We start from the raw sequence: 27,334 nt of genomic DNA, 5'->3' as shown, positions 1-27,334 counted from the left end.
TCCTGGAAGACCACAAACCATCCAGAACTCAGCAGCCAGACTCATCCTCAACCTCCCACACAGAAGTCTCATCACACCACACGTCCGTGAACTGCACTTGCTCCCAATACACACACACGCACACATTTCAAACTCCCCACACACTTTCATACCACTACGCAACTTTCACCCCTTCTACCTGAACAGTCTTGTTGCCTTCCACCAGCCACCCAGACACCTATGCTCTGCAGACCTACTCGCACATATTGTCACATACAAAGACCCAGATCAGGAGGACGGGAGTTCTTTTACATCGCTGTTGAAGCATGCAAGGATCTCCCGCTCCACATCAGAGCCTCCTTGCTTCTTCAATTCTCCAAGAATCTGAAGACCTGGCTTTGCAATTAACCAACCGACCATAGGTTGGGCTAAACACACACACCTGCTGAGCGCCAGGATACTCTTGCGGTTGATGGGGCTCTTTACAAATACACACAACATTTAAGCTATCCAAGTTATCCCATGTTATCGTCCCATCGGAGTTGCTGTGGCGGCTATCCCACTCCGCAAAGTTCTAGTCACTGGTAAGTTGTTTATTGTATCTAGTTATAGGCGTGTTGAGTTACGTCGAGGATGACCTTTCTCGGACTTTGGTTGGAGATATTTTTATTCTCGAGGGATTGATCGATGAGTGGACGACTGGAAGCGTGAAGGTTCTCAAAGTCTAATTCAACCAGAAGTCAACAATTCTGATGCTGTGTACTTCCAAAAGAAAGAAGTGTGTTAACTGACATCGGTCTATCCTTCTGTCTGATCTGGTGTCTTGAGTGTCGTCCTTGGTGAGTGTTAAACAGAGAAAAATCACCTCGTGTCGCAGTTCATATAGTGTCTCGCAGGCGGCCTGCGGTTCTTTCGAGTTGGAGCTAGAATAGAGGCGGGAATAGCTGATGCGATTAGAAAGGGGAGTGCCTCCTGTGTCATGACAATCATATTTTATGTGAAAGGCTTTATGTACAGTTAGGCAAAAAAGTCCTAGAAGCGGGTGAGTGAGGGGGCGATAATGTCTCTGCCCTCCACGGGCAGGTAAGGCCATGTTGAGCTCCAGAGAAAAACAGACCCCAGTAAAATGGCTGTGAAACTGCTCTTTCCTATGATATATTTTGTTGATGGTAAAAGATTGCTCTCTTTTTACACGTTATTAGAAAAATCCACATTTTTTTCTTAATTGGATGAACAAAGTTGTAAGGCTTATAATCTTTCAAATGTGAACCCCTGTAGAGAAAGGGAAGATAAGATGCGCAGCAAGGCTCATCCTTTTCCTCTTGAAACTTGGCTTCTGAAATTTGCTTTGCAAGATTGCAGGGCTAAGTGGTAACTTCTGCGTGACCATTGTAAGAGAACACAAAACGCTAAAGATGAGATTTGTCCAGTGTCTGCCACGAAGAAAAAACACGGAGCCATACTTGTTTTATGGATGAGAATGATTTTCTTTGATGGGTGGAGATAAAACCATAAGGATCAGGCCCTACTTTGCATAGAGGGAAAATGGCGTATGACTCTATTCCCGCAGCCCACCTGAGGGTTTGTAAATACAAGACTGAATAGAGCAAATATTATTTTATTTTCCCTGGATTTTATGGATATCAAAAGTAAAAACCTTGCCTTAGCTGCCCGAAATGATTTCTCAGGAGATCCACAAACTGTTCGTGTAACTGAAACTTTGTTTCATTGGACTCGGACACGTTGGCAGTCTGTCTGTTGAAAGTTTTCAAAGGGATCGAACTATCAATTTGTACTTGGAGACGACAATGCTTGTTTACTAGTAGAGCTGCCCCTAAGGTCCCCTTGAGCCTGCTCCCACTTGAATGTAGATTTTACTTTTGTCATCTAAGTGGTCTTCTCAAAAGCTTGTTAGTAGACAAGCAAATTCTCTTCTTATTCAGCCCATGAGTAAAGTTCAGGAGTTGTTTTTTGTTAAGGCACTCCACGCTTGTGTTTATCATCCGTAAACTGGTGGGCTTTGCTTTCATAGAACTTTAAAAATTGTGAGCGGGTGGGCCAAAAATTGAGATTGGAAGAATGAAAAGACTTCTTGTCTGTAACCTTAGTTGCTGTTTGACTATGAGCTTAGCTCCTTTACTCATCACTGTAGTATACCGCTCTTAGACACCCCACACTGCAGGGAGAGCAGGCGCAGTTCCGTGTGCACCAGGAAATGGTGGGCTGCTTTACGCAGAGAGAACCAGAAGAACTGGCTTTGGGCAAGGAGGCCTCTTGTGAGTACAATGAAGACAAAAGGCTCCTTGACCAAGGAGCTGTGTAAAGATGGTTTACTGTGGGCAGCCAGGTCTTGGTGCCACTACCCAGCAGTTCTCATACCTCTTGGTGCAATAAATAGAACTCTTTCCTAGTACAGAGCTGCCTTGCGATTTTACTCTGTTTGTCGACATGATCCACAGCAGATCAATCATTTGGACATAAACCTGAAGGGTTGCACTTCATTTCCCATGGTGCAGGAGCTCGTGTTGAAGAACTGTATGTTTTAGGACGATCTCTACACCTTTTATCTGGATGGCGATGAAGTGAAGTTTCCCCTGATTAACCCGGACTCATAAAGTGTGAAAAATTCGACTCTGTACTCCTTATGACACTGAGTTATCATACAACGTGTAGACCCCAGTGCAGGTACAATGCCAGACAATCGGGTTTTGTGCTACACCATGATCCCTTGCGTATTAATGTGTCTGGTAATGCAGTCTGTCTACCTTAGAGCGTCGCCTTTTCCACAAGAAGCCTGCTGTTGTTGTATATGACATTTGAATTAATGGGGTGACCCTGTGTCCCTCAGAACTTGGGTAAATTATATTGCAAAAAGAAATGGTTCTGTTGGGTATAACAACTAACAATTAAGAAACCCTCCCTAGACCGAATGAAACCGGACAGTTTCAGACCCATCTCTCTTCTGCGCTACCCGATCAAAATCATGGAGAAAGCAGTAAGTAAGATACTATCCAACTTTTTGGAGGATAATCAAATCCTGGACAGGGACCAATTCGGGTTCCGCCCAGGGCATGGGACTGAAACGGCCCTGGTAACTATGCTGGACAATCTGCGCATGCGGGCCGACAACGGGAATGCCTCTGTCCTAGTGCTTCTCGATATGTCGGCAGCTTTCGATACGGTAAGCTACCCTATCCTATTGAAGAGACTGGAAAGGATAGGGGTGACAGGGCAGGCCCTGCAGTGGCTGCGGTCTTATTTAACCGGAAGACATCAGATGGTGTCCATGGCTCAGTTTACTTCTAGTAAAACCCCAGTAGCCTACGGGGTACCGCAAGGCTCAGCGATTGTCCCCATACTTTTTAATGTCTACCTTCAGCCGCTGTTTCCTATTATTAAATCATTTGGAGTCGATTTAATTAACTATGCCGACGACACTCAGTTGGCCTTCTCCTTGGAAGGTAAACATGTAGTATCTATGGAAACTTTCCAACAGTGTATGTCTAGCACCGCCAGCTGGCTCCGAGAAAATTCTCTACAGTTTAACAGTAGCAAAACTGAGTTAGTATACTGCTCCACTGCTACGCCGTCCAACTATATTCCTTTTGAGTTGAGACTAACCCCGGAGGAGGAACCATTGACACCAGTTAGCACAGTACGCAATCTGGGGGACCTGATTGATGAGAATCTCCAACTGGAATCTCAGGCCAACCAGACTGCTAGGGTGTGCTTTTCGGTGCTGCGTGTGCTGCGTCAGCTGCTCCCACTAATACCGGAAGAATTGCGTCCAATGGTGGTGAGAAGCACGGTGCTTAGCAGGCTGGACTACTGCAACTCCCTATATCTGGGAGCTACACAATATATTTTCCAGGGGTTGCAGAGAGTCCAGTCTGCAGCAGCAAAAATAGCATTAAACAGGCAGCGCAGCGCCTCATCTACACAAGCTCTGAGGGAACTTCACTGGCTGCCTATCAAGGAAAGGGTCCAATTTAAGGCATTATGCCTGGCTCAGAGCGGTACATGACTTGGGCCCCATCCCCCTGCAAGAAATTTTTTCCTGGTACCATCCCAAAAGACAGCTTCGCTCCTCAAATGCCAGCTTGTTGGTAACTCCCAGATTCAAACGATCTAGGATGGGAGGAAGGGCCTTCAGTGTGACCGCTGCCCTCCTCTGGAACAAACTTCCTCTGAATATTAGACAGATAGACTCCTTGTCTGAGTTCAGGAAGAGCATTAAAACATGGCTCTTCCCCCGGGTCTGATCCTTCTTCTTTTAAGAGTGCCTGAAGCCAGTTGCTGAATGGTCTTTCTTTTTCGGTCGAAGCGCCAGGATACCCGTTGGGTGACAGTCTGCGCTATATAAGAACTCCTTCCACTCAGTTCCATTCCAACTAATTTGTCCAAGGTAATAAATAGTCTGGAAACATTTGTAAGAAACACACCAAAACTACAAAAATAATAATCATATACACAGCTAAAGAAAAAGCTGTGTATATGATTATTATTTTTGTAATTTTGGTGAGTTTCTTACTGTTGTTGTATATCCGCCCCCTCGTTCCTGACTCCATTCCGCTGGCAGTGCCTCACCCATTAAGGAGTATTGCGCCCTGGTAGCCAAACGTCTGGTGCCCAAACAGTGCATCCCATCTGGTAAGTCCAGGCTTCCTTACTGGTGGGCATGAAGAACACACACTCTCCTGCTCTAGAACTGAGGTGGCTGCCTTACCCTGTTTCACTGATGCTCCTGATGAAATTAGCGGCTTGTAAATAGATTTGCTTTACCGTGTTTCAGCGATGGTTCTGTTTCAGCTGTCAGCAGCCAGAAGCAGGTAGCCTAGCTGCACATGGTCAGGACAGTGAGACTGAATCATGGTTTCCTATCTCCAGGAACAAGAAACAGTGGAAATGTTGGATTCAGGTGCCTCACACTGTAGATTTTTTTCTCAGGGTCTTTGTTTGAGAACAATCTTTGTTTGAGGAGCAACAAATAGAAACCATTGGGACTGATGGAAGAGGCATCTTTATGTAAAGTGCTCTGATGTGCCACTGTGTTTGAGTGGGGCCGGACCATGCTTATTGGGCGGCTTTAGTAGTGATGTCAGTGTGACAGTCCGCATAATATCTAGCTGGTGCTCAACAGAAGCTGGGCTGTAGTTGTACTTGCAAGTGAAGAAGTGTATGGTGTGTAGGCATACATAGTGACGCTTAATAACTGCTGTTGTGCTTTACTTCTAGGTGTCCGAACACGCGGAACTGGCCTGGATTCTGGGGTGCCTGACATCCATACCACGTGTACGACACCTGCCCCAGTGGAAGGTAAAGAGTGATGATTGAATTCCAGGGGGTAAAGCGTGGCACAGACATCATCTCTATCCCTTTGCCTCTCTCGTGTACTACACCTTATTCTTATCTTCCCACATCTATCTCTCCTCTTGCAATATGTGTGTAACTGAGATTGTTATGCTGGGTTGTCTTGCTTCTTACTGTTACATTTTTCGATAATGCTTCTGCTGTTTAAGCTCTTGGATTTCACCCATGATCTAAACGTCATTACTGTGTACACCAGGACTGCCCCAACCCTGTTTCAATTTAGGAAAGAGCTGAAAACACATCTGTTCGAGGCATGTGTGGCTATAGATACACACGCTTTGCATACTCTTGCCATCTAGTGTTGGGTCTGTCTGTGTGCAACTTGTATTTCCTCTAAGAAGTCTTTCAAGTCACAAGGTAAAATGACTCCTCCTCTTGGTGATAATGTGCACGGGCATCGACTCCTTTGTTAGATTGTTTTCTTTCCGCAATCAGGTTAGGATATGTGTGTCTGCTTTCTGGGTCGAGACAGTTTCAAACTTTTTTCGGTTCGCGATTCACGTTTACCCTTGTTGGTATTGTTATCGGATGTGTTTCCATCTTTGTGTTTCGGAATCTGAAAATTATCACCTATTGGATCTATGCACTCGAACAGCAGCCTTTTGGGCCTATCTTTCTATCCCCTGTGGAATTCTCCATAAAATGCCCTGCAGATGGAACAGATGCCTTTCTGTTTCTGCTTGAGGTGCCACGCCAAGTACCCACAGACCGACCTTCACCAGGTGTGCAATCTTTTTGTCTCAGGAACACAGGAAAGTGGACGGCGAGGACTGTTGATCATTTCAGTAGACGAAGACTTTACGAGATTGAAAGGCAAGTCGCAGGTAGATGCAGCGGAAAGAGGTCGACGACATGCCCGACATCTTCAGATACTAGGATGTCGAGGAAAAGGAGGAGAAGGAACTCCACAACACCTCCGCGGCATAGCAAGAGGCTTTTTCCATCGAAGACTTTGAAATAGAAATTAATCTCGAGATGCGTATGTTCCATAGGGTCAGCGTACTGTGAGTACTAAAATACCCTGTCTTGCCAACTAAAACACAATCGACCCCGAAGAACTTAAGGCTCCCCGGCCACCACTGCCAGCAGGCCATGGTCGACACAGAAAATCCAATTTGGATGTCCCACCCTTGGGCTAGGCACCAAAACTCCGGCCAAAGCCATCCCCTTTGGCACCCAGCTGACCAGCTCTAGCTTCAGCACTGACCACCTTGGCACAGAAACAAAAATTATCTCGGTACCAAAGATTTCGAGACCGGCACTGAGATCTGACCCTGGTACTCCAGTGGAACTGATTCTCCACTAGATGCAGGAGAAACTTGTTGCTCGTCAGAGGCAAATCCAAATACCGGTTCACACTGGGTGCATTCTGGCCAAAACTGTGGTTTCCCCACCACCTCCTTTCAATCGTCAGCTCGCCTCCAGAGAAGCCATTAGTCTGCTGGTGCCAACAAAGAAGAGGAACACTGACCAGGCCACCAGTCCTATACCATCTTCTCCACTACCTTCACCCTCTCCCCCTCACTCTCCGGATGATCCATTAGACATCACTCCTCAGGGGTCCCCACATTTGTTCCCAGGTGGGCATGGGACAGGGATGAAACCTTTGATGCACGCCAGCCCCTTGATTCTTGGTAGGCCTATAACATTGACCCTCAAAGGGGACACTGGTGCTGACTTGAACCATGCTAGGCCTTCTCCTTCTGATGACACCACCGCTTATCAGGAGCTTATTGGCAGAGCAGACACTTATCATCCGGTACCATTTCATAAGGAGCCTATAGAGGAGGATTTCCTCTTCGAAATCGGTTCCACTACGCATAGGGCAACACAATATCTCCCTATATAATACCTCTTCGGGTTGGAAGTTGGGTGATTGCAACATTTTCTTCCCACTTGCCGAACCAAAACATCGGATCAGTGGGTGTTGGTCATTATCCAGCATAGTTATTGTCTGGAGCTCATCACCACACCTCCAAACATTCTACCTCAAACTCAAAGGCAGCCCCTCTGGAGCACAAAACATTACTCAAACAGGAAGTTCTAGCTCTTTTACTCAAAGGAGCTATAGTACAATTCCCTTTACAAGAGCTGTTGTCAAACCTTTTAATGCCGCTCCTTCATACCCCCCACATTTTTCACAATTCTATGAAGTTGCCAATGTTTAAATATGTCTAGACTTATTTAAACATTGTGTTTAAATTCTGTACCATTTTAAAAAAAAAAAAGCAATCAAGCGCATGATTGTCCAACATGCTACTCTGGTCAGGTAGGCCTTACTAATGTGGAAAAATATCCACAGTGTGATGAGTAGACATTGGAGTGGCGTTGGAAGAATACTTGGAGTCCCTTCCCTTTTGAAGTCGCTCCCAGCCAGGATATAAATGACAAAAGATGTTTGTGATGGCCCATTAAAGATCGGCAAACTGCTGCTAATTTGTTCCCCACTGTAAACAAAGCACTGTTGTCCACATAATGCTTTGTTTAGCCAAACCTGGCACCCCCCTGGGATCTCTTGCCAGTTTGAAGACCCTGCTCTATAACATCAGGGGTCATTAGTATCCTTCTTGTACTTCCTAATCCCCAAAAAGCACACATCTTTGCGGCCATTCTTAGATCTACGGCCCTTAACTCATTACATATGGTCACTCTCCAAGATTTATCCCACTTCTCCAACAAGGTGACTTTGTCTTCCCAACACTTAAAGGGCACCTACTTTCACATTCTCGTACGTCTGGCACATAGCAAATACTGAGATTTTCGATCGCATGCAAATATTTCCAATTCCTCCTGCTCCTTGAGTATTCACCAAATGCCTAGCCATGTAGGCAACACATTTACCCAGAAAAACATCCATGTTGTCACATATCTCGACAACTGGCTTATCAAAGCCAGCCCTCTTCTTCTGTGTCAACAACACACTCAAAATACCATAAACCTGCTCCATCAGCTAGGGTTCACCATCAGTTTACAAAAATCTCCTCTTCAGCCCTTTTCAGGTTCAACCATATCTGGGGGCTATCCTCAGCACACAACCGGAATTCGCTTATTCCAATAAAGCAAGAATCCCAAATGTCCAAAAGCTACTACCGCGTTTCAACCCAACCAACAGTTGGCAGTCAGAACTATCATGCGCATACTGGGTGTGATGCCATCAAGCGTCGCTGTAGTGCCACATGTACGGCTGCACATGCACCGCTTTTGGGATGTCTGGCACGACAGTGGTCTCAGTCACAGGGTCAATTAGAGGATCTAGCATTGATATACCGCCACACTCATCGCTTTCTGCAGTGGTTGAACACAAACCACCTGTTCCTCAACCGCGTTCCCCTCATCATCCTGACAATGGATACATCATTGACAGACTGGGGTGCTCACTTACACAATCTCACAGTCAAGGGTCTCTGGGACGCCATATGAGATTTAAAATCCAATTTCTTGTAGCGTACTTCAACTAAAGGGGCAGAGTTTATTTATTAACGTTCCTGTGTAGCTATAATTCCCAAAACTTTAATGAACACAATATTAAAGACAGTATTTCAAATAAGTATTTAGTTCGACGATAACCATAAGACTTTACGAGACTAAATGACACCAAAAAGGAATCAATTCAAAGTAATTCAAACGATTTTTCAAATTAATTAAAACATAGTTAGATTTGACCAATGATTTTTAGAAGAAAAAAGGTATTTACCCACAATTTAAGTTTCTGTTGTACATTTATTGCATTTCAAAACACAATTAACATAACATAATACAATTCACAATTTTTTTTTAAAAACCATGATTATACATTTCATAAAAACAATTTTAAAACTTAGAATCACAAGTCAATTTTAAAACTTAGAATCACAAGTCGACACGGCGTTTCGGTATTCTTAATGTCTACCTTCTTCAGGACTGATTCTTTAATCAGGTGGGACAAGTCTCCCCACTGGACACAGTTTACTTCCGTTTTGAACCTTGGGCTTATTTCAGGGTTCTTTTTCTCAGTCTTACTGTCACTGGTTTTCAAGGAAACTTGGCTTTATCTTGAGCTCCCAGGAAGAGCCACCGTGTTCTCCGCAATGGGTTTCATCAATGACCCTGATTACAAGGAGAATTGGCTTGGTCTTGTACTACCAGGAGGAGCCACTTTGCGGCTCGGACCATACCGGCTGAAGGACGTATGTAGATACTACCAGGAAACAGGAGCAGGGAGGCCGAATCCGAAACTAAAGAACGGACTGCACATCCATAACAGAGTGGCCTGGAAGCAATATATCATTGGAATTGCACCAGTCATCCAATCATTAATGGGTCATTGAAGAAACCCATTGCTGAGAATACGGTGGCTCCTCCTGGTAGTACAAGACCAAGCCAATTCTCCTTGTAATCAGGGTCATTGATGAAACCCATTGCGGAGAACACGGTGGCTCTTCCTGGGAGCTCAAGATAAAGCCAAGTTTCCTTGAAAACCAGTGACAGTAAGACTGAGAAAAAGAACCCTGAAATAAGCCCAAGGTTCAAAACGGAAGTAAACTGTGTCCAGTGGGGAGACTTGTCCCACCTGATTAAAGAATCAGTCCTGAAGAAGGTAGACATTAAGAATACCGAAACGCCGCGTCGACTTGTGATTCTAAGTTTTAAAATTGACTTGTGATTCTAAGTTTTAAAATTGTTTTTATGAAATGTATAATCATGGTTTTTAAAAAAAAATTGTGAATTGTATTATGTTATGTTAATTGTGTTTTGAAATGCAATAAATGTACAACAGAAACTTAAATTGTGGGTAAATACCTTTTTTCTTCTAAAAATCATTGGTCAAATCTAACTATGTTTTAATTAATTTGAAAAATCGTTTGAATTACTTTGAATTGATTCCTTTTTGGTGTCATTTAGTCTCGTAAAGTCTTATGGTTATCGTCGAACTAAATACTTATTTGAAATACTGTCTTTAATATTGTGTTCATTAAAGTTTTGGGAATTATAGCTACACAGGAACGTTAATAAATAAACTCTGCCCCTTTAGTTGAAGTACGCTACAAGAAATTGGATTTTAAATCTTGTAACTTTACCTTTCCCGCCGAAATTACGGCATGCTGACTTTTGAGTAAAATACTCAATTTGTGTGTTTCTTTGTGTGGGGACGCCCTTGTCCTGTTTAGATTTACTATTCCCCCCAGTCCCCAATTAGTCTGTGCGGGGTCCTCCTTGAATTTCTTAACTAATCTCTGGGACGCCAAACACCAGGATCTCCACATCTACCTTGAGCTTCAAGCTGTTCACCTAGCATTGAAAGCGTTCTGCCTCACTTGATTGGCAAGGTTGTCTCAGTCAAGACAGTAAGACAACCATGTACTATCTTCAAAAACAGGGAGGACACACTCTCTACAGTTGTCAAGCCTATCTCAAACTCTTAAGCGTTGGACTCTACATCACAACATTAGTCTGTTAGCGCAACACCTCAGCAGGATGCGGCAACAAGTCCACGAGTGGGAATTCCATCCACTATCCTAGGGCAATGCTCTGGATGAGTTGGTCGGGTATATTTGCCCACGCTTTTCCTCCTCTCCCTCTTCTTCCATTTCTGGTTCTGAAGCTCAGGCGAGCATCCCTCATACTGGTGGCTTTCACTTGGGCCCGACATCCCTGGTTAACAGCACTGCTTGAACTGTCAGTAGTTCCCTTCAACCCGGATCTCCTTACTCCGAACTAAGGACAAATCAGGCACCCAAATCCCAGGGAGCTGAACCTAGCAATTTGGCTCCTGAGATCATACAATTTGGTTATCTCAATGTCCCACCTGAATGTAGGACCATTCTCAAAGAAGTTTGTAGGCCTACCACTAGAGCATGCTATGCAGCTAAATAGAAAGGATTCGTCTTTTATTGTCATGACTATCATTCCATTAATGCTACAACACAAAACATTATTATCTTCTACATCTACAACTCTATGGTCTTGCAGTCACATCCATAATGTTACATCTGTCTGTCTGTATTTTGCTTTGGGTAAGATACGACCACCAGTTAGCCTCCAATTCAAGACATCTCGATAACTCATCAACACTCGCAATAGCAACAATGGTTTATTGTGTTTGTGTCACACTCTTTACTAAGCTCAAGATACAAGTAAATTAATTTCCCATTGCATCTTCCTTCAAACTTTAAAAGAAAAAGGTGTTATGTGAATGTATCAACATACAATGTACACAATGACTATTGATTATCATTCAGTACCAAGTATTAAAACAAAACCAATCAAATACAAATATTTAAGAAATTGTTAAACAGAATTTATCCTAGTTCAAAATATGCAACAAGATTCATTTCTGCAAAGTAACAGCGTTGTATTATTAGTGTTATTGAAATGGACTCACTAACTGCAAAACATCCTCAATATTGCATAAACGATTTATGCAAGCAGACTACCAAGACTCATGGTAGTTATTTTAACGTTTTAACACACCGTTCTGAGAAAAGGGGCTACTTATAGATTTCTAATATGTTGTAACTAGGAATCAGGTGTTCAACTTAAAAATAAAAACATAATATTTTTAACTGTTTTCTAAATTAAATGTTATCTAAAATTCCAAAGATGCTTTTTTGAGTTTGAATATTAATACCAGTGTCTTTGCAAACTTCAACAAAAATTCACACCTAAACTGCATTAGTGCCACAAATGGCCAGAACATAAATAGCCAATCACTCTTGGGTTTTTTTTTGGTTTTTTTAAAAACTTTATTTATGAAGTTTTTAGATACAGTACAACGTCAGAGTGCAGTTACTTGTACACACATTAATCCATAATCCAACCTACATGCATAAATCAGGTGACCAGAATCAGTTATGTAACACACTAGAGGACTCGCTGAGCCCCGCATCCCATTCGGCCATAGTGCGCAGTTCAGTTATCGATATTTTGCACCAATAACGCATTGCCACAATAGGAGACAGTTTACAAGTGAGTAGGAGTGAGGTGAATAGTGCAGGACAATCCATCCATCGTATACATATCATCAGAACAGCCAAATCAGAGCCTGCCAATATAGCTACACAGTACCGGGCAGAACGGTGCATCAGAGCACCCGCCACAACTCAGATTCCCATACTCAGCATCTAGGACATAATCATGCATTGGAGAACATCGTAATAAGGCAGTCCATGTGTCTTCTAAGCGGCCACCTCCTCAGTGGCATCCTCAGTGTCTTGTAGTAGATAACATTGCAATGGGGCCCATATATCCCTAGGCCGTGACGTTGGTGGTAACAATTCGGAGTAAGTATTCAATTGTTCCTGACAATAAATAAGGTCATGGATCCAATCTTTGAATTTGGGGGCTCTGCCCCTGCCCCACCTACACGCAACCCTTCGTTTGGCTATCAAAAGGGCCAAAGCAATAAATTTGCGGTGTGCCGCCTGCAGGGGTTCTACATATCCCAGGAGAGCCAAAGTGGGGGAGGGGTCCAACTCAACATGGATCATTCTGGATAATGCTGCAAATACCTGGTCCCAGTACCGCCGGACCTCTTCGCACCCCCAAGCTAGATGCAGAAAATCAGCCCCCGGGGCTTGGCATCTGTCACAGTTGTCGGTGATTCGGAGTGGAAATCTACACATCCGGACAGGGGTGTAGTACAGTCGGTGTAAGAATTTGTAGTGTATTATTCTATATCTACTGCTAGCAGAGATGCGTTCCGTCTGTTGGAGACAGAAGTCCCATTGCCTGTCCGAAATTGGCGTGTCTAATTCCTGGTCCCAGCGTAGTCTAGCTGCAAGTGGTAGGTAGTCAATTTGTGTGTGTACTGATCTATATAATGTCGATACCAGTTTGCAAGGGGTGTCATTTTGCAGGAGAAGTTGCAGCGGGGCAAAAGTCGGGGGCTCATGTGGAAAGTCAGGGGTAAGGGCCTTCAGCCCTTGACGCAGTCTAAGATACAGGAATACATCCAGCGGAGACGGCTGTATGCCCTCATAGAGGTGCTCCATAGAGCGAAACAGCCCGCCATGGTACAGGTCACCCCATGTTGCAACCCGTATACTCTGGATCAGTCTGCGAAATCCCGCTTCTTGTAATAATGGCATACTGGGGTGGTAAGCCAGAGGTAATAGTGGCGCATAGAGCAGGCTTGTCCCCAACTTATTGGCCAGGCGGGACCATGCAGTAACACTGCCCATTACTGTCGTGGGTGTCTTATCCCTGCCTGGAACCAAGGCGTAAAATGCACCCTCTATGGGGATCGGATGGGCGAGCCAGTGCTCAGCTGCTAATTGAGGCATGTACCTGGGTTGATGCACCCAAAAATATGCATAGTGAGCTTGGGCTGCTTGGTAATATAATTCAAAGTCTGGTATGCCAAACCCGCCCTTATTATAGGGTCTGGTCAAGGTGTCCCACCGTAGTCGAGGCGTCTTCCCACCCCAAACAAGTCTAACGAGTTCCGTCCGAAGTTGCTGAAAGAAATACCTGCCAGGGTAAAAAGGGATATTCAAGAATAGGTATAGCAGTTGGGGGAGGATCACCATTTTAATTAAGGACACCCTACCAGCCATAGAGAGTGGCAGTGTGATCCATCTCGTTATATTATCGGTAATGCGGTTCATCATGGTGCCATAGTTGGCCCTAAGCAATTCATCTCTGTCCCTTTCTATATTGATACCTAAATACTTAAAATCCCCCTCGCACCAATTGATGGGGTAATCCAGCACGAACCTCGCAGTGGATGCCGTGAGTGGAAATATGCATGATTTACTCCAGTTGATCTGAATTCCGGAGAGCCTACCAAACCGTATAAACTCTCTAAGAATTGGGTTCAAATTTACGCTCGAGTCACGCACATACAATGTGATGTCGTCTGCATACATTGATAGTAGTATTTGCCTCTGAAAACAGCGCAGTGCACTGTCTTTGTGATGTTGCCGTAGCTTTGCAGCCAAGGGTTCCGTTGCTATAGCAAATAAAAGTGGCGATAGTGGGCACCCCTGTCTGGTTCCTCTAGAAAGGGGAAATTCGGAGGAAAGTTTGCCATTAATTAACACTCGAGCCACAGGCCGATCATACAGGAGCTGTATCCATGATATGAATATCGCCGGGAAACCCATCCGCTCCAGGACCCGGAACACATAGTCCCATTCCAAGGAGTCAAAAGCTTTGGGGGCGTCAAGGAAGACGGCCGCCATAGGCTGATCATCGTGTACTGAGTTGAGGACAGAAAAAAAAGTACGCAAATTGTGTGAAGTAGCTCTGCCCGGAACAAAACCTGACTGGTCGGGCAATATCAGCGTAGGAAGCAAGAGGCTGATGCGAGTGGCAATCAATTTGGCAAGAATTTTAACATCGCAGTTCAACAGGGAGAGGGGCCGGTAAGAATCACATTTGTTCGCTGGTTTCCCTGGCTTAAGTAGCGAAGTAATCAGTGCTGCTCGCATAGAGGGTGGCAGGTGCCCCACTTCAAGGGCGTCCTCGTAGACTTCCCGCAGAACCGGGGCCATAAATTCTATGTATGTCTTATAAAATTCTATCGGGATTCCATCAAGCCCTGTGGCTTTCCCCGACTGCATGCTCATGATGGCATCCCGCACCTCATCCAGCTCGAAAGGGGCACTGAGAAACGCTCTCTGCGCATCACTAAGCCAGCCAAGTGTAACATCGGCCAGATAATCCTGTAAGTGGAGGTCTCCTGCCCTAGTGGAGGTGTATAACAAGCTGTAGTGTTGCACAAATGAATTTAGGATGCGTGTAGTGTCTATCAGCCTTGCCCCCTCCGGGTTTTCAAGTTCGAGAATGACATTAGATGCCCGTGCCAGCTTAATTGTAGCGGCCAGGGCCTTTCCCGGTCTCTCGCCCTCGCCATAGCGGCGAGCAGTCCAGTATTTGCCCCGAAATTTCGTTTCCCTAGCGGCTTCGTCCGTGTATTCTGAGATTTTGTCACGTACTGTCGAGAGGGTAGCATCATCCGGCCCTGTAGCCAATGACGCCTCAAGGCGTTTGAGTTCCGCCTCCAGTGTCGACAATCGTGTCACGATGCTCTTCAAAACCCCGGATCCCTTAGCAATACAATATCCTCTCAAAGTCACCTTGAATGCGTCCCAGATCGTTTCTACATCATTAACCGAATCTTTGTTTCTCTTAAAAAAGTCTAAACATTCAATGCGTAGTTCTTCTTGGAAGGCCGTGTCTAGTAGCATCGTAGCTTGCATACGCCAAGCAGTCGTAGGGGGGCCTAAATCTGTCGAGCGTAGGGTGATTTTCACAGGGGAGTGATCAGAATATGTCCTGGGGAGATGCTGTGAGGCAACAAGGGAGGAGTAAAGCTGAGGCGTCAGAAATATATAGTCGAGCCGTGCCCATGACCGTGCTTGTGCCGTGAAGTGTGTACCCTCCCGCAAGTCGGCATGTAATTAGCCAATCACTCTTGTTTGATACTATGTAATTACCAGGAATATTTTATTTAATGTGGAAGGAGTATAACAGACCATCTAGCCATTGGGGAAAAAAACATACGATGGAAATTAGGGGCTTTTAAAACAGCGTTGTGTACACAGTAATGATCCTTTCAGTCTTTTATGTCAATGTAAACGCTAGTTAGATCCACCTATTTTTTTTCTAGCCTCATTCGTTATCTTGGTTGGCTCTGATGGAAGTGCTTTGTGACAAAAACGTAACTAGTGTTTGAAGCGTAGAAGAAAATAATCTATTAACTCAACCGGCAGAATTTGCCATTAATTCTCTTGGGAATTATCTGTGACGAAGTCTCCTAATTTGACTATGCCCTGTTTTCTGCTGTTTGCTCCAGTCCTTTTGTGATAATTGCTAATAGCTGTGTGCAATCTTGAAGAGGAATTTCTGAAAGATAACATGGAATGTTAAACTGATGAAAGAAGCTGTCCCTCTTAAACCAAAGAGAATAGAGAATCTTACTTCTCACCTTTTTAGTGGCTTCAGGGATTTTTATTCAACTAGGTAAGTCCTGTATAACCATTTTATTTTGCATTATATCAGTAGTAGTATTACCAAAGTAGGAGTGTTACATTGGAAAGCTTCTGAACTGTAAAAATGATGCAGCCATCTAATACAGATGAAGGTCTGGCAGCCCTAGGCCACTTTCCTTTTGTGGCAATTTTAAAACACTTTTTAACTCAGAACTCTTTTAATGCATATAAAACTCGAAAAAGCGCCGTCCTTCTTAACAAAATAGTCTATTGTGAGATTACATGGAATTGTCGAAAAAGGAAAAAGAATAAAGTGAAGAAAACATTTTAATTAGGGCTGTTCTCCCAATTACTGGTAGAGGTAAGGTTTCCCAGCTATATCTTTTTTTGTTAAAAAAAGAAAACTAAAAAAAGGTTCTTTACCTTGCTTAATGATGAGATCTAATTATTCAAGTAAAAGTCAACTGGTTGCCCCAGAAAACCCCCAAGGCACCTATTAGGTGTATTTATGTGTGTATATATATATATCTTAGAACAGGAGCTAATACTACGTTGGTGCTCGTGAGTAAAAGAGATTTATGTTTTTGTTGCATTAACTCGGTAGATACTCGAGTTTTAATGTTCTTTAATTGCCCCAAGGCTGCATTATATATAGGTAATAACCAATACCAATAGGTAAGAACCAAGGCCCTCCTGTTCTCAGTAAATTGGTCACTCCCTATAGGAACTCTAGGTCTCTCCGCTCCAATGCAGAAAACTTTACTAATATCCCTAGATTCAGAAAAACCCGAGCAGGAGGAAGACGTTTTTCGGTTCAAGCCTCCCGCCTTTGGAACGCACTTCCCCGTAACCTACGTCTTGAACCTCAATACCTGCGCTTCAGGAAACTGTTAAAAACTCATCTTTTTCCCTAATCCTGTACACCCCCTCCCCTCTTTTTCTGCTTCAGTTCCCCCCTTCTTCCCTTGTCCTTCTCAGTCTTTTGCTCCGTTGACCTGGTGAATTCAGGGTTCTTCAGCGCTGGGATACCTCCGGGTGACTATCGCGCTTTACAAAAATAAATAATAATAATAATAATAATAATAATAATAACAGGCTAAAATAGAGCAGAATCCCCTGCATAAAGTTTCAGTTTTTACATTTCAGGGGATAAAGCATGGATAGACCTGTTAGAACTGATTTATGTTGCCAAAGGCTCAATACAAATGTCAAAATAATAATGTGAGAGGGGGGCATCACTAACGAGTCACTCAATTAAGGGGAGTTTGACCATCGGTTTGATTGTTTATTACTGCTTGAGCGGAGGCAGTCCTTTAATGGGAAGACTTGTGGGATGGGAAGTTAAAGTTCTCTAAGATATTAAAAAAAGAATTTCCAGCTCATTCGGTTGAAAGGTGTTTTTTTATATCATCTAGAATGATAGATTCAGGGATTTTATCAGCTGTCACAGGATCAATGGTCCCTGACATTTAATGTGTATTTTCTGAGAGGTTGCAACCAGGCAAAAAACAAAACGCTGATCTAAGCGGTCTTGAATGTCATTTGCAATATATTAAAATGTTTGATATTTTTGTTAAGTCTGTAGTTAATTAAGTTATGTAGTAGGGATCACATCTCCATCAAATATAGAGTTAAGTAGCATGGCTAACAGTTTAGTTAATTGAACCACAAACATTTTATAAAATCCTGTGCTAAAACCTTTTTCTACTAGAACGTTGACATTTGGCATCTGAAATGAAATTCGGTATTAATTGGACTTTGTCTTGCTATTATTTAGGAAGGTGTTTATTTTTCACAAATGTGAACATTTCAGGGTCTTTTCTTGTCTGACTATATCAAGAAGTATAATAATTCAAAGACCACTTCTGAGCAAATAAGGTGTGTTATTTAGGGACTCTGAATTTTTCAAATGCTTTTACTGTCGCTTACAAGGTTAAAACATGCCCTACTTCTCTCCCTCTTAATAAACTTCCCATTAAGATGTTTTATTGTTCACTGTTTCATTTTGGAGATAAAAATCAGAAAGATTGTTTTAATTATTTAAAAGAATAAAGCAAGTTATCTCAGTTAAGAAAGTATGGGAGGCTAGAATTAACTTCTCCAATAGGGAGCTCAATTACTCATTTTCTTTCTTAATACAATGCATTTTTAATTATATAAAAAAACTCTGGGGCCTTTAATAACTTCCTATATCATTTTGCAATCAGAGGCTCATACGAAAAGTAACTTTTTTTTCTATTTTCAAAATGTTATAATAACAGATAATAAAGCTTTATCTAATGGCCAACTGTATGTTCTGGGGACTGTCCAGGTGTTCATTCCGAATGGTAATGCCCCTGCTGAATGATCTGAAAAACAACATGGCTGATGTCCTAGTGTTATATCGGGTCCTGCGTAAGGAACTAAAATAATAATTGATCCTGGAAGGAGAGCGGATCTTACCCGAAACAAGAATGGATCATTTCCCCTGAGTTATTGTGTCCTCATATGTTGTTTTAAGCTTGAAATCTGAAAAAAGCTTATTTAAAAACCTTACGTGTTTTTCTTGTTCTGACTTTGTGATTAGACAAGCTTAAGCGCACCATTGCTAAAAAGTTAAAGATGACCCTCCCGCTCCCGTCAAAGTTGACCTGGTAAATTACTTCGCTGGCTCTTAAGAATTTATAATAATCTTGTGTCATCGATTACTGGATCATAATGGAAACACTATTAGACAGCTGGTTATCTCAATGTGCGGGGAGAATTACCCCGGTGCAGTCTCTGTCCTGAACAGGAAGTTTGCATTGAATGTGAGTCTTCTTGTTAATCATAACAACCACTCCTCTGTGGGCTGTGGAAGATGATGAAAGAAACTGTCAGCAGTTCATGAATAGTTAATGTTTTCCCTTCTTACCCTCTAATAAGACATTTCCTATGACAGAGTAACTGAATGATTGAGTTGTTTCAGCTAGGACTTGACCTCATTTCTCTTTTGTTTGCTATTCAGCTCATTAAAGTTAACAGTTACACGTATATACATTTTAAATTTGAGAAGTAAAGAACTGTTTCAAACTGTTTGCACTTCCGCTCTTGTATTAAACATGATAAACCTCAGTTTTGACTACTAGGAAACATGGTTGCACATTCTTAATCCACACCAACTAAGGTTCGCAGTTAAAAAAAATTGAGTTTTAGAATCTTGGAAAGAATTGCGGAAGCGGCCAGACCATTGCGAGTTTAGCTGTCTGAATAAGTTGCATTGGGCTCCTATTTAAAAAATTGTAAAAAAAAGTTCTGTGCCATCTACTTGAAGTCCCAACGTCAGCAAGAAATTTTGAACTTCCCATCCGGGAAATCCTTGAAGTGAAAGTTTTTAACTTTTTTTTTTACTTAATTTTATTGTTGACAGCCGATACAAACCTGGGACATCAGTAATACACAATAATTGGCCATAATATTGATATCAACCTTTTCAATATAGTTCTAATCAAGCAAGCGTGTAAAAATAGAACTCTTGAAAACAAACTGCCATAGTAATCTTGCAAAGAAAATGCTGTTTCCCTGATCCCATTACCACGTGGAGTCCACTTCACACGCTACCGCTCCTTAACTGCTGTGGGGCTTGGCCATAGCACACTGTTACCTATTACGAGTGGCTTTTGTTATTCAAGTCTATACATCCAAGGATGGCTTTACTAAACTGAACCTATAGAAATCTGTCTTTTCGATACTTGGGATTTCTCATCATGTGGAAAAGTAAATTTTGCCATGTTCTGTGTCCCTACGCCTCATCCATCATATGTTATGTGTGCATGACCAATATGCATATGTTATTCCCCATGTCCGATTAATGACGCAATTCCAGTTGTGTCCACCTCTAGTATGTTAGTTTCCAGTCCTCGTGAATACTACGAATATCAGGCCTATGTAAAGTAATGTTGCCACGTTTCTCAGTGTGCACGTTATTCCATTATAAAGTCCCCGTTTCCAGGCCTCAAAAGGGCCCGGACATCAGATTCAGCTCCTGTCTCCTGAAAGCCTCGCAGAGGAGCGATACAGCCCCCACCTGTATCCTCGACCCTTCACTTACTTCCTGCCTCGCAGTGCCCGGTGCAGCCCGGCTCTGCCTCTGAGTCTGCCAAAAGTATGTTATAATTCCAGTTATCAGTTCAGTCCTCCTCTCTGCATTCCTAAGCTACTGAACTGTATCAATAGTTTCCGTCATTGTCTAGCCTTTTCGTCTCCACGTTAGAGAAATACTGTATTTAATGGTCATTTAGTATTCTTCATCACGCACTACATGTAGAATAATGCATGGTCCAGTCTTAGAATCAAGTTAGCTTTTCCCCTCATGACTTCTAGTTTATATCAACATGTTCCCTAAACATTAGATACCAGATAGGGTTTAGGTACATGTCGCTCCGACCCTCCAGACTCTAGTCTCTGCTCCTAGCACAGAGTTCGTAGCCCCCAGCTTCTCCTAGTAACACGTCATTGCCAGTTTTCGCGCACCATTAGGTTAGAGGTCCCGGCTCCTTAGGTAGCCCCCTCCTATGTTTCCGCCCATTCATGACATATTCTGTTACATTTGCATCACATGTCTATGTATACGCCCAGTTACACCTCTTTTTACTGTTATCTTTCGCGACTGCTACGCGTCATGCCTTTCTGCTCCACCCACTGCTATGCCTACTGCAATGTAATGCTATGTGTTCGCGCTATGTATATATGCCTGTGTTTTGTTATTGAATGTTAGCGCGCTCATCCCAGACCTAGCCCCAGCAGCTGCTGGGCCTCTTTTCCCTTGTTGGGCCCCAGTTGTCCTGCTGGGCCCTGTCACTCTGTTCCTATGCAGGTTGTCCTGATCCTGTCCTTATGCTGTAATAAACCTGCAGAAACTCCTACTACCTCGAATCTTGACTCTTATTTATTGAGCTATCTGTTATGCTATAAGTCTAGTCAAAAATAGGGTATTATTTATTTATTTACCACATAATGGCGCCCGAATAGGGACTTGCCCTTTCCCCACGCGTCGGTGAAGCCACGCCGACCCCCTGACCCTCTGCAGTCGTGACGGAACTCTTCTGCGCAGTGGCAGATATTTCTGCTCAAGTATCCCTCAGGCCCACGGAGGAGACGGAGGAGGCGGTCCAGCATCCGAACGAGACGGTGGAGGAACGCGGCGAGTCCCGACCAGAGCCCAAGCCGAGAGTCCAAGGTCCGAGGTATCCGGAGGCCCACCTGTAACTGAAGTCTGAAGTCCGAAGTTCGTCGTCCGTCGTCCAGTCCCGTCCGAGGCCTTCCGTTCCGTGCTGCCCGGTGAGTACCATTGCTGGGGTAGTATCTAGACAGGACCAATCTAAATTGACTCCTGGTCCGTGGGTTGGTGGTGCCCAGACCCACAAACGAAGTGTTCACCTAGGTGGATACGGGTCTTGATGTGTCCCTTTATGGGACCGGTATGTTCCGTACTGTTACAGCAGTGCATCCAGTAACTCTAGTCTGTTCCGTTCTCGAGAAAATCTGTTCTATTTCTGTTCTCAGTATTCCAGGTAATATTCTGTTCGAACTGTTATTTATAAATGTTCTTCATGTATTTTACTGTTGTGGTATGAGTGCGATGTGATTTCGTGTTTTTATTGTGTATTGTATTTTGTCCAGATTACAGTTCAGTCATGCCTATATTTTCCAAGTTACGTCAGTTAAAAACTAGAAAGGGTCTGTTAGAGGAAGCGGTTCCTGTCCCGCCTAGGGACAGTCCAGGTCACTTTATGTATCAGAAACATGGCATAAGCGCCATAATGTATCTAGATTTATGGGTAGAGTATACCAAACAGTTAGAAGAAAAGTACAGATGGCCCGTATCGGGTACATGGGATGCCGAATGTATCATGCGAGTAGAAGAAGCATTATGGAAAAAGAAAGCCAGACAGTCACAGAAAGATGCCATCGAGTTATGGCGTAAAGAGGCGCATAGAAGAACGGAAAAGGAAGTCAGAAAGTCAGAGTTAAGTAGAGAATCCCAAGAACGAGCTCAAGAAAGAGAATTAATCGAGATAGGTGAACAAGTCAAAGCCGAACAGTCAGACAGACAGAGGCATGCCCTTATTAAGGGTATGTATCCTCTTCTTGCCGAAGGAGTGCCAAAAGCGACCCCAGAGGCATCCAGTAATTTCCCGCCACCATTAATTCCGACCAAACTACGTCACAAACCGACCGCAGCTGATATTTTTATTTCGTCCTATCTGGACGACACAGTCCCCGAATATGCCAATCCTGTTCGCGCTCCGCTAGTCCCTGTAGATCAGGCACTTCCCGCTCCTCCAGACACCGGAGTACCTGTTACGGTACCCCCGGTCCAGCCTACAGTTCCATTTCCCACTCTGCCAGGACGTAGAGCCTCAGTAGACGACTCCAGTCTAGGGGCCGCAGGAGGAGCTACTCCTCAAACCCCGCCGCCACACAAGCGTTTATCAGCACTCGAATTACATGCTCAAGCATCACAGCGTACTCCTAAAAGTAATAAGTCTGTTACAGAAATCAGGCAAGCCCTTAACGAATGTGTCTATGATCCAGTTCCAGGCGAATATACTATGGTTTTATATTCCTTACGTGTAAGGAGAGTGACCGAGTATCTAGTCACCTTGCCGAACATGAAAGAAGATCTAGACAGAATATATCGTTTCATCCGTACAGGGGATGATCCAGAAAGTATTGGCGAGATTATGTCTCAAAGGAAAGCCGAGATTCAGCTCATGATATTAAAGTTCCTGATCAATTGTCTAATAAGAGAACAAGATTACCCGTCTAAAGATCCCGCCGAAATGAGAATCCTGACAAGGTGGAGTGATAATATAGCCGAGGGTAAGCACAAGACCGTCAGTGCCATGGAGAGTATGTACAAGAAAATTCGTAAAGAAATAATAAGGTTACACGACCAGCGTAAAGCAGCACAAGTAAGCGAGAAAGAAAGTATCTCTGATCCTGAAGAGGAAGAGAACGAGAATCCCGCCAGAATAGCGTATGTAGGAAAATCCAGATTTCCAGATCGCCATTTACGCCTAGAACACAAGTCTATTTTTCATCATACAGCGCCAGAACTAGGTTCTCTAGAACAAGTATTTCAAGCTACCGATCACATTCTGAAATCACGAGTCGGTTACAGTGAATTAAGTACTATGCATGAACAAGAACTAGCCCGATCAGCAGTCCGATGGATTACTGATTCTACCACTTTTCCAGACGAAATAGTGGTACAAATGTTTCTGAAACTGCCCCCAGCCGAGCAACGACTGGTGGGTATGTATATGATCCAGTACCTCATTACTCTGTATGAGGGTCAACATTCTGATCCAGGTCCGTTACACGATGTCCTGAACGAGTTACTCCAGTATAGATGGAGAGGTCTAGGTACCGATTTAATTAGTGTCATTCTAGAACAGCGCCACAAATATAGAACGTTCCTGAACCCGCATTTTGTTCATGTCTCACCCCCAGAAAGTAAACCATTCTACATAGACAGACAGAATCCGTTACGAGAAGTCCACCCAGTCCAAGGGGCGGGTGGCGTAATGCAACGAGTGTTTGTATACACTCCAATATCGAAGATGGAACTTCTTGAAATGAAGAAATTAATTCCCTGTCATGACAAAGATCCAGCAGGGTTCCATAGAGAATTAAAAGACATGCTCCGTATGGGAGAATACACTTACCCAGATATCATTAAAATGTTAAAGGTCCTGTTACCCGCAGGGGTGTATGAAAAGTTAAAGGAAAAAGAATGGGAGGTGGGAGAGAAAAAGATCGATTGGGCAGCTCTAGAAGCTGAAGACAAGGCACGAGTACCAGGTACCGGTCTTGGAGATAAATGTAAGGAATTACCAGAATTACTGATTCAAGTTTTACCCAGATTATTGACAACGAGAAAAGAAGACTGGGATGCAATCTCAGCCTGTAAACAGAAACAAGATGAAGATATTAGTGATTTTTATTCTAGATTTGAAAAATGCTTCAGTATTAATAGTGGTCTCAAGACAAGTAGTGAGTCATACCCTCATCTTTTCGTCACCAAATTAGTCGAGAATTCAAGCCCACAAATTAAAAACCGAGTTTTAAAAGTCGAAAGCACCTGGCAAGCAAATACTCCGTCCCAGATGCTCCAGATGCTCCAGTACCACCAGAATAGAATCAGAGAAGAGCAAGAACACGAAAGAAAACGTATGAAAGACACAAAAATGAAAGTGCTAGTTGCACAATCTGTTCCTCAAGACAGTCAGAAGAGGGGTCCGAATCAAGCCAGTCATCCTGCAGCTCCCGTTAAAGGGAACTGCAATTATTGTAAACAGCCAGGTCATTTTATAAACGAGTGTGCAGTTCTGAAACACAACATAGCTACTGGTAAGACTAAAGAAAGACCACGTCCGCCAAGACAAGAACAAGTTTCACAGATTCCTCAGTCACAGAATGCACAACAGACAGTTTCCGCACCGCAGCCTATAGCTGCAACACAGCACGTTACATCGCAGATGTACCAGTATGCACAGTCCGAGTATCCAGAGTACCAGTCATATTCATGAAACAGCCTAGAGAGGGAGGTAGGCTTGCCTCTCATCGAGATACCTGTAGATCAAGAAGGTCCCTATGTTCACAGTCAAGTATTAGGGAAAGACAGAAAGTTTTTGATTGATACAGGGGCAAGTAGGACCACAATTAGTCATGCCGAAGTTCCAGGGGCTCCGCTCTCAGGCTCAAGAAATGTTTCCCTTGGATTTTCAGGAAAACCAATAGTTAACGAGATATCAAAGCCAGTTACTCTAGAAGTAGGTCCATTGTCCCGTACTACTGATCTGTTACTTACTAAGTCATGTCCAGAAAATCTATTAGGCATTAAGACACTGAAAGAATTAGGTGCAGTTATTTGCTGTTCCCCAGAGGGAATACGTCTGTTCCTACGTGACTTTAAGGGTCACTATGTATTACGAGATTTTGATTCAAGATTGTCTAATGTTCCGCAGCATTTATGGGCGCAAGGTCCAACTGATGTAGGTTATATGCAAATCACACCCCATCGTGTGACTCTCAAGCCAGGTGTAGTGTTACCACGAATCAGACAGTACAGATTGCCACCCGAGGCTGTAGCAGCCTTATCCAAAATTATTGACGAGCTCATGGCTCAAGGAGTAGTTGTAGAAACTGACTCCAATGTATGTAATTCTCCGATCATTCCAGTCATGAAACGTACTGATCCAAATGCACCCCCAGTATATCGATTAGTGATTGATTTACGAGAGCTTAATAAATGTATTATTCCTCAGTACCCAGTTGTCCCAGATATTTCTTCCCTGTTAACAGCCATTGATTCCGAAGCCATGTTTTTCACTGTCATAGACCTCAAGAATGCATTTTTCAGTGTTCCAATTCATCCAGACAGCCAGTTTCTTTTCGGATTTTGTTTAAATGGAAGGAGCTATATGTTTACACGCGCTCCTCAAGGTTTCACAGAAAGTCCTAGTATTTATAGTCAAGCACTTAAGAGACAACTAGACAATATTCACATGCCAACTGACACTGCCCTGCTCCAGTATGTCGATGATCTACTGATCACAGCCCGTTCTGAATGTGCCTGTGAGCGAGCATCACTTACAGTTCTGTATTTTCTAGCCGAGATGGGGCACAAAGTGTCACCTTCGAAGCTTCAATTCTGTGTCCAGCAAGTGGTATACTTAGGACACTTGCTGTCCAAGAGGGGTAGGCAGTTGACACCCGACCGTATCCAGTTAATAGCGAGTCTTCCCCAGCCCAGAACCCAGAAGGAGGTACGTGCCTTTATCGGCCTTACTTCTTATTGTAGACAATGGATTCCCCAGTATGCATTTCTAGCCAAGCCACTGATACAGTTAACGACACAGGAGGCAGCCGTATCGACTGTCCTCCCTTGGACATCTGAACATACACTTAGTTTTAACGAGTTAAAGAAAGCCCTATGTCAAGCTCCAGTTCTAGCTACACCGAACTACAGTAAGCCTTTTACACTTTTCGTTACTGAACGCGAAGGTACAGCATTATCTGTTCTCACACAAGATCAAGCAGGACAATACAAGCCCTGTGCTTATTTTTCGAGCACATTAGATCCAGTCGCCCAGGCGTTGCCTGCGTGCCTCAAGTCAGTTGCAGCCACAGCTCTAGCTATCAGACAAAGTGATTCCATAGTTTTAGGACACTCCCTGACAGTACAAGTCCCACATTCAGTAGAAGTTCTTTTAAACCGAACACAAACTCAGCACTTGACAATTGCACGTTTAACAGGTTATGAATTGACACTGTTCCAGCCACACATAGAAATTAGACGCTGCAACGTTCTGAATCCTGCCACACTGTTACCATCAGTTAATTCAAATCCAGACCCACATGATTGTGTGGAAGTAGTTAACATTACGACAAAGCCAAGACAAGACCTGACAGACATTCCGTTACCAGATCCCGACTTGACACTTTATGTGGATGGTTCATGTATGAGAACTAGTACAGGAGAACTAGTCGCCGCGTATGCAGTGACTACTGACACTGAAGTTATTGAAACACACCGTATTGACACCCTGTCCGCTCAAGCAGCAGAGCTAGTCGCTCTGACACAAGCCTGTATACATGCCAAGAACCTGAAAGTTAATGTTTACACAGATTCACGTTACGCATTCGGAGTTGTACACGACTTCGGAGTGCTCTGGCAGGAGAGAGGTTTCATGACTTCTCATGGAACCAAGATTCAGCATGGTCTCCTTATTCAAGCCCTGTTAGATGCCATACATTTACCGACATCCATTGCTATCATGAAATGCAAAGCACATACGAAAGTCACTGACATTATCTCCCAGGGTAATGATCTAGCAGACCGCACAGCCAAGCTTACAGCACAGACTCCAGGCATTCCAGTTAATCAGACACGTACTCCAGATCTGATTACATGCATGACAGTTAAGGACCCTACACAAGATGTCATAGATATACAGTTACATGCTATTCCCGATGAAATCAAGAAATGGTCTGAACAAGGAGGGGTCCAGACAGATCAAGGATGGTTAACGAAGGGTAGAGCC

At 43.5% G+C, this 27,334-nt stretch overlaps 1 protein-coding gene across 1 annotated transcript in view; it reads left to right on the top strand.

Annotated features, from left to right (window-relative positions):
• The window catches only part of LOC144772212 (tryptophan--tRNA ligase, mitochondrial-like), a 108,832-nt gene that overhangs the window by 41,696 nt on the left and 39,802 nt on the right, over positions 1-27,334 (top strand). The window contains exon 3 of the mRNA XM_078656356.1: positions 5,215-5,295. Within this exon, the coding sequence (XP_078512482.1) occupies positions 5,215-5,295 (81 nt within the window). The remainder of the gene's footprint in view (positions 1-5,214; positions 5,296-27,334) is intronic.

Source organism: Lissotriton helveticus, chromosome 8, assembly GCF_964261635.1.
Source record: "Lissotriton helveticus chromosome 8, aLisHel1.1, whole genome shotgun sequence".
Lineage (NCBI taxonomy): Eukaryota > Metazoa > Chordata > Amphibia > Caudata > Salamandridae > Lissotriton > Lissotriton helveticus.
The sequence above is the reverse complement of the archived record's forward strand: the minus strand, read 5'-3'. Positions and strand labels throughout refer to the sequence as shown.